At 43.3% G+C, this 8611-nt stretch overlaps 1 protein-coding gene across 3 annotated transcripts; it reads right to left on the bottom strand.

Moving 5' to 3' along the window:
* Window positions 1-270: 270 nt before the first annotated feature.
* On the bottom strand, window positions 271-7402 carry LOC117247352 (protein phosphatase 1 regulatory subunit 3C-B-like). Of its 3 annotated transcripts, none has more exons than XM_033611866.2 (4): window positions 7192-7394; window positions 6434-6635; window positions 5133-5578; window positions 271-4809 (listed from the first exon to the last, which is right to left on the bottom strand). In XM_033611866.2, exons 3-4 carry the CDS (start codon window positions 5530-5532, stop codon window positions 4229-4231), a joined length of 981 nt encoding a protein of 326 aa, XP_033467757.1. In that variant the 5' UTR covers window positions 5533-5578; window positions 6434-6635; window positions 7192-7394; the 3' UTR covers window positions 271-4228. The 3 variants fall into 3 exon arrangements, with proteins under 3 accessions (XP_033467757.1, XP_033467758.1, XP_033467755.1); XM_033611867.2 differs by having other exon boundaries at window positions 6434-6588; XM_033611864.2 differs by lacking the exon at window positions 6434-6635 and having other exon boundaries at window positions 7192-7402.
* Between the last annotated feature and the right edge of the window lie 1209 nt (window positions 7403-8611).

Below are 8611 nucleotides of genomic sequence, written 5' to 3'. Positions count from 1 at the left end.
TGAGACGTCTCTCTGACAGAGGTAAAACTGATCTGTGATGTCAGTGTTTATAGCTTGATGTCACAGTGTTTTCAGCTCCTGTTGGTTAACTCTGACTGACTGTCAGGAAAATAACACACTGAAATGGTTCCCTTCAAAATACGACCTCATATTTTATTTTTAAATCTCATTTCCTGTGATTACAATACGTCACTGTGATGTCACTGAGTTTCCTGATGATGTCATAAAGTTTGGAAGAAGAGAAACAAAAGACAGTGAGCAAACAACAAACACTATAAATATTAGACTTTTATTCTGAAAGGAGACACACAAAAGGAACAGCCAGTCACTCCCTGCTTACATCACTTCCTGCTTCAGCAGTACGCCATGACATCATCATTACATTGCACTTTACAATACAGTCTTGCTACAGTACAGCTGCTAATGCTAGCAGACAGCTAGCTTGCTAGCTAGCCAACTTAAATGGCATTTATAAGTCTGTTAGCACAAGCTAATGTGGCGGCTAGCTAAATTGTTGCGTTCAGGTCACGTTGGAGTAAAGAGTGAACTTTAACTCTGAAAGTTAGCCTGAATCTCCACTGATTAGCCCCGCCCACAGGACGCTACGACACGCGGCCATGTTTTCATTTCATCACTTAAAATTAGAATAATGTTTCAGACAAAAAGGGAACTGAACTGAGTGTGAACACTTTGTTTACCAGAGTCAGACCTGAACACACTACAGCTTTCTGAACACTGAACCAGTTTTACAAACTGTTCTCATCGGTCACAGAAACAGAAACAAACTTTGAGTTTATCTTCACTTTCAATAGTCAAACTTATTAATAACATACAGCAGTCGGTTGGTAACAGTTTTATTCCAAATAAAAACACATTTTTTTCAGGGGTCACGTTGGTATTTACAATAAATCTGACGTGACTTGAACGCAGCACGACGCCATCTGCAGTCAAACATCTCGACTCCTCCCATATTCACTTTAAATACACTTTACATTTCCTTCAAACCTTCCTGTCACATGCTTCATACGTCAACACACACACACACACACACAGATTTTATTACGGGCTTTTAATCTGGTAAACTGGCTACAGGAGCAAACAGGAAGTGCAGGGTTCACCTTTACCTCTCCGTCTACAGCAGTTACCATGACAACAAGACTACAGTCAGTGGCTAGAATGCATAGCAACAACTACCCGTCACCAGAGGAACCAGTGATTGTTAGCCACATGCTAACGAGAGTGAGTTTAGGCTAATAACAAAGAAGAAACAAAAACCTCCCACCTTCATCATCCTCATCCTCATGCTGCATTCACATGCATCAGGAAATAAAACCACCTGCATGAGCTAAACGCAGTGACCTAATATGCTGTCATCATGTCAACAGCCAGAGCAGAGTTGTAATCTACACGGATACTGACAACTGAGACCACAGATGGCGGGCCAATAAAAGAGAAGCTCCTTTAAAGGGCACTTCTGCTGTTTTCAGACCTGGACGTACTGGTTAGCTCGGTGGATTAGCTCCGGATGCTAACGGCACAGGAAACCACTACTGGAGAACCTCGGCAACCAGACCAGACACAAACAAAACAGAACTAGTTTAGACAGCTGAGGAGCAACACAACGTAGATCCATTATAAATTCATTCAGAAAGCTGGGGGAGGGGCAACACTGACACACAGTGTTCCTGAACAGTTAGCATGAGTCCGTCGGAGCAGACACGTCTGTCAGGATCACATCCTGGTCACCAAAAACTTTCCTTCAAACACTCGACAACACGTCAGAGAAAAAACACCACTGATGCTCTTCACCTCATCAGATACACCCCAGATCACTGAGGCATTGTGGGAGATGTAGGAAATCATCACAACACTTTCTCAAACACAGTTGGCCCCACAACAGTCAGCCCCCCATTGGCTCCCATCGGCTCCCATCGGCACCCATCAGCCCCCAGTTCCTCCTCACAGTCTCTGTGTGGGAGTTGGTGATTGTGGTCTACATGCCTCCATCTCTGTCTGCATTCACAAACACATCAGCTGCTCAGGGAGAACCTGCTGAGGGTCAGAGGCCCTGAGGCCTTGAAGTCCTCAGTTCAGACTGACAGGAAGCAGATTAACCACTGCTGCTCTCAGTTTTTATCCACGTGAAGCAGAGTCCAAGACAAGTCTGAGTCCACATGGGCTCCGAGTCAAGACATCAGATCAGAAACAAAACAAAGTTCAAGAAGTCCAAGTCAACACTCCAAAAAAACGGAGATAAGTCTGAGTCAAAACTTCTACAAAAAGACATCCAATTAAAAAGAAGTCAGAGACAAATTTCCTATTAGTCAAATCCAAGTCCAAAAAGCCCCCCAAAACCCAAGACAAGTCCAAGTCAAAAACCCAGAAGGACCTGAGAAGTCCAAGTCAAAGCCCCCACTATATCCAGCCAATTCCAAGTTGTCTTTGAAGAGCAGCGGCTGAGTTCAGAGGAAACAGTTTAAAGTGCTACAGTTCTGTCTCCATGTTGTGCTCAGTTAAAAAGATGAAGGTCTGCTGAGGAGTTATGAGCTGTGTTTAGTTGTGACGCCTGTAAAACCAAAGTCTTTTCCTTTAAATGTTCTTATTACAGCCCTGTAACATCATTATCGCCATCATCATCATCGTCATCATTTAAAGGAACATAATCTGATACCAAAGGTAAAAGCTAAAAGACCGGCTGGTTTCCACTGACGACAGAGGCCAAAGCTAAGAGGACAGTATGAACTAAAGCGCAGGTTCTTTTCACAAAGTTTTGGTCTGTGAAGTTTCTAGTTTAGTCTCACATGGAGACAGGACTTGACTCAGTTCACTCTGAATTCACTCAGTTTAAAATTTAAACTTTATTTGCTCAGGTAAACTGACATGTCAAATATTCGAGGTGTTCAGAATGAACGTTCCTACTGAACCTGAGAAGGACCAAGAGGAACCTCTCAAGTTGGACTGAATACAAATGTCCCCCCTCTGGACTTGCACACACAGACACAGAGTCCATATGAGGACTCGAGTCTGAGTGTTGGGGAGACCTGACAGTTGGACTCAGCCTTGTGTAGGTTTTCAGGTTCTGGATGAATCAAAGGTGAACTGAGCTTGAAGGCATCAAGGTTTAACACACAAACAGGATTTCACACCGTAAAAACAACGTCGAGCAGAGACTACAGAAGGGTTTCATCACTGAGTCAGAAGGATTCTGGACTCAGTGTTTCAGACTGCTGGTCTTCTCTGACAGCTGATTCAGGAGCTCAATGTCCTGAAGGGCTTCTGATGAGAATCATGAATCAGCTGTCATGGTGAAAAAGAAAGAAGAACTGAAGGAAGGTCTGAACTTCCCAAAGAGCTGAGAAACAAATCACAGAATGCACGAGTCCTCTATCAGTCAGCCATCCTCGTGTTGTTGATGTGTCAAAGACAGGACTCGGTCACTCAGCTGTGCTGCTGGAGATCACTAAGTGTTGCGATGTTTACAACTCTTTACTGTATTTACACTTCTGTGAAACGCAGATGAAAGATGAAGCCTTGTGAAGGTTTTTTTAAACACCTTTAAGGCCTTGAAACTTTTATGGATCTTTGGGAGGTTTTAAGAAAGCACTTTTGAGTCCATTTAAGACCTCTGAACATTAGAGGTCATCTCCTGGATCCTTTTCAAACTTATTAAATCTGTTGGATGCTTTTAAAAAGCCCTTTGACTCCTGAATCTCTTGTGAATGTCTCAGTTTGTGGTCAGTTGCATATTTGAAAAAGTGACGAAGTACAAACTCTTGAATTGTTGGGATGCTTTTAAAAAGCACCTACAGGTCCCTTTGTAACATTTTAAAGAGGCCATGAGGGTATCCAGCTGATCAAGCCAACTGTGGCACATCTGGCTGTGTTCTGGTACAGGAGGACCAGATGTGAACCAGGTCTGGCTCTAAAGGGGCAGCAGGGTTCCAGGAATACCCAGATGTGCCAGAGTGTGACCGCTGTTTGGCCGAGACATTTTGATGACCTGAATCGCCTTTAATGTGGAGTCTTCATCTCCATCCAGACATTAAATAGTTAACGTTAGGGCAGCTAAAGTGGCTCAAGCGAAAGCAACAATCCGTAGTGTTTCCTACAAACATGCCTGGATAAATTCCAGAGAATATAATGTTTCGGTGCTCTTGTGAGGGTCCTGTGAATTTCTTACATCTTGGGAACAAAATCAAGGAGTGATTTTAAAATATCCTGTGACGTCTCACCAGTAGGGGGCACTGGTCTCCACTCGACCCCAGCTCTGCCACTCAGGGAAGATCCCTGCTGATGTCCTGGGACTTCCAAATGGATCAAACTGCATCTCTTCCCTCTTCTCTCTGTCACGGTCTCTCCGGATCACCAGCCCGGCGGTACTGTCAGTGCTCTGGGACGAGGTACTGTTTGGGTCCACCAGCCGGTAGTTGTGGCCCTGGTTGTTGTCCCAGAAGGTCTGGTCCTGAGTCTGGTACTGGATGCAGAACTCCACTCTGTTGGAGGGCTCAAGGACCTCCGGTACAGAGACGGAGAAGGAGAAGGTGTCGGTGTCAGGGCAGCCATAGACGTTGTTTAGATACTGACAAGGAACCTCCTGGAAGGAGCACCACGAGTCGAAGGTGATCCGGACTGAGACGGACTTGTCAAAGCAGAGGTTTCGGACCTGGACGGTGCCTGAGAGCAGATGCTCCTGGACAGAACAGGTCTCCAGACAAACCTGCTGGGCTTTTAGGCGGTTCCTCAGGTCCAGGTAGTCTGCAGCCGGCGGAGTGAAGTCCAGAACCAGACCAGATCCACAGTCTGCAGCGTCTGGAAGAAGAACAGATCTTTAACTTCATTCTATCAGTCTACGTCACTGCATGGGTTTATGTCTCTTTTCTTCCTGTTGCATTTATAAAAACATTAGTTTGTCCTAACGTTTGTTTAGTCTGTAAAATATCAGTAAATACTGAACAGTGATCGTCAGAAAACACCTGCGGTCAGAATACTACACATTCAAACCTCAAAATATTTATCTCAGTATAAGAAGAGGAAAACAAGAGAAAACTGACAAGAGCTGGAAACGATTCTTTCGTCTGACTGATCGACTGATCAATTGATCGACTGATCGTCTTCAGTACTATTCAGCTTACCTTTATTGTCTCCGAGGTGTAGTCTGGCGGCGGCGCCCTCTATCTCCGTCAGGTGGAACTGCAGCTCTGTCAGGGCGTCATCCTCGGCCTCGTTGAAGACGTGGACCGTGGTGAGCGCCAGCCCTCGTGTGTCTGCAAATACCACGCTCTTCTTCTTCTTCCTCCTCAGCCACGCCAGGCCGCCGACGTCTGTGGCTACTGACGGTGAGGTTGTGGTTGCCGTGGCGACATTGCTGAGGGCATAGCCGCAGCTGCCGGAGGACAGACAGGGTCTCAGAGGTTCACAGCGCTTCAACAGAGCGGCTGCTGACGAAGGACAGCGGTTGTCATAGTTACTAAGGAGAGAGCGCAGAGGAGGAGAGCTGGCCAGGCAGATCCTCACGGCCATGTCGACGGGCATGATTGGAGACGGACCCCCGGGGCGAGGGTTCAGGATGTGGAGAACCCTGAAGACGCAGAGCGGAGACACAGTTAGTTCTGACCGGGTCAACAGGACCGACTCAGCCAACAATCAGCTACTACTGACTCAAGTTAACTACACTAACTAAACTAAACTTAACTCTACTGATCTAAACTACACTAAACTTACTATACTAAAATCTACTTAAGTAAACTAACCTAACTCATCTTAACTCAACTTTAAATCAGGGCTAAAAACACTATTATTTACTGAAGCGTACTCTTAGATTAAATACTTACCTGCTGTATTCTACTGCCCATACTTTTTAACTACACACTGCTGATTTATGCCTTTAATTATTCTACTTCTTACCGCTCTTAGATGCAATGTATTGAGCCTGTTTTTATTTTATGTTACTGTATTTTATTATCACTATCATTCTCATTATTTATTTATGTTATGTTACTGTATTTTATTATCAATATCATTCTCAATTTCTATTTCCCTTTTTAACTGACTGTTTTCATTGTTTTAAATTGTGTCTTGTTGCTTTTAATGTCTCTGTAAAGTACTTTGAATTACCTTGTGTTGAACTGTGCTATACAAATAAACTTGCCTTGCCTTGCCTTAACTAAATTAACTAAATTATACTTAAGTAACTCAAATCAACTTAACTCGACTAACTGAAGTAAACCCAACAAATGAACTGAACGTGAAATTACACTTGGCTAACTAAACTAACTAACACTAATAACTTAACTCAACTACTCTGACCTTACTAAAATAAGCAACTAACTAAAGATAACTAAAGTAAATGAAATTAAGCTAATTCAACTCAGTTTAGTTCAAATAACTTAAATAAACTAAAATAACTAAACTAATCTTAACTCAACTAAACTACCTGCTGAAGGTGCAGAACTCCTCAGTTTGTGTTTCAGCTGTTAAACTTTAGTTTGACTGTTCTGAGGTCAGCGGCGTCTTCACAGGAAACATCATCATCACCACCATCATCATCATCACATCTCTGCTGCTGTGGCGCTCTGACTGTCTGCAGCTCTGGATCATGACATCATCTCTCTGTCACTTTACAGTCAACTCCAAATCTATCAGTCATTTATCAATATTATTGATTCATTCAGCAATAAAAAGCTTCACAAAACACTAATAACAACAAAGTATAACAACAAAAAGAAGAAGACACTGAGTCGAATCAGAAAGCTGGAAATATCTGAAAGATGATGTCACCTGTACCTGTACTGAGTGATGGTCTGTGTATTTACTGAGCAGTGATTAAAGTTAGTCTGATGTCACTGCTCCTCTGGACTGTTAATGACGTCATAAGAACAATAAGTTTAAGTATCAGTGCAGAAAATATTTCACACAATATCACAGCTGCTGTTCGGATCAGCTGTTTCCTGTTTTTTATGACGTGATGGAGACATTTTGTTCTTTTCACCTCTCGGGTTGTTTCAGACTAATCTCAGGTCGGTTCATCAGGACCAGACCCAGGACCGGGAGGAACAGGTCCAGTACAACCATCAGAGACATGAGGGGCAGACAGGAGGACAGCAGAGACAGACAGAGAGATGAGGACAGCAGCTCCCTGTCCTCGTGCAGGACAGGGAGCTGCTGTGGCGCAGTTTGGTCAGAGTCCCTCACCTGGTGCAGTTCATTGAAAAGTTTCCGTCGCAGTAGAACGTAGCAGAACGTGATGTCATCCAACACGTGCCGCAGCAGCAGAGAGCGCGAGACCTTTCTGTTTGTTTGTTTGTTTTTTAATTTATTTTAACTTGTTTTGTTTTTTATTTTTCAGCCATTTTAAGGAGACGCTGCAGCAGGTCCGCGCGCTCTGACACGCCTCCCGACACACAGACAGATAGAGACACAGCAGCCAATCAGAGCTCAAAACCATCAGCTGCTCTCTCCCTCAGCCAATCACAGACGAGCCAAAAACAAGACAAACGTCCATCTCTGACGTCACATCTAGGCGGAGCCTGTCCTCCAGACGAAGGCTGTGGGGAGTTTCAGCCCTGAGTTTGGACTGACAGGCAGAACTGAGCTCAGACTGTTCATCAACAGAGAAGGAACTACAACTGTTTATTCTGATGAGTTAAATTAATGAATGATACATGTTCATGACAATACACTTTATTTACTCACAGACACATTTACATTACATAAATAAGGTTTGTAAACGATAAAATTAAATCTGAGATGAAAAACGTGGTGCTCGTACAAGGAGGTGTTTGATATCGTAGAGTTTTAGTGTCTATAAGGTTTGTGAATTGATGTGTTTTGATAAAATTTCGTTTTCTCTGGAGCAGGTGAACTTCAGTCGACTCATCGCTGACCAATCAGACAGAGGGATTGTTTATGACACCAACACATGATGATGTTTTTAGCTGCATTTTAATATTTAACTCCCACAGTGAAAGCTGACTGTCTGATTCATCCCTGCAGCTCAGGACAACATGAGACAGCTGGAAATAAAAACTCAGCACACTGTCCATCAGCTCCTGTGATTATACACGTCACCATTTACACTCAGTCTGACGTCATGTTCAAGTGTTTTTATGTTCACAGTCTCTTCATCATCCAACTAAAGAACAAAAATTTTCACTCTATATTTATATTCATACAGAATCATACCGACATTAACTTTAAGTCTTGCTGTTTGTTTGATATTTGGAAATAATTTATGGTGTTTCTACGTCTTCTTCTGTTGTAAGATGACAGACTAGAAGATTTCATCTCATATCATTTGAAGAACTTCCTTCATGTTTCTGACGACATCTTTTACAATGAAAATCTCTGTCTCTTTCAGATGAACTCATGGTGGCTGCAGAGGAAAACAGTTCACTGAGATGGTACACAGCTTCATTGGTCAAACGGTCAGTGTCTGAGTGAATCAGTGAGGCCAAATAACATTGAGACACCCTGAGTCTGTTGGACTAACATCTACTGTTCAAACAGGTCTTTTAACAATAGGAGGAGTCAGCAGGTCAGACGGCATACAGTCCTGTCAGACCGTACTGAGGGCAATAAGGCTGCTATAGTAAAAAGGAGCACAGTGACCTTT

This window comes from Epinephelus lanceolatus, chromosome 21 (assembly GCF_041903045.1).
Source record: "Epinephelus lanceolatus isolate andai-2023 chromosome 21, ASM4190304v1, whole genome shotgun sequence".
NCBI classification, from domain to species: domain Eukaryota; kingdom Metazoa; phylum Chordata; class Actinopteri; order Perciformes; family Serranidae; genus Epinephelus; species Epinephelus lanceolatus.
This window is presented reverse-complemented; position numbering and strand designations above follow the sequence as displayed.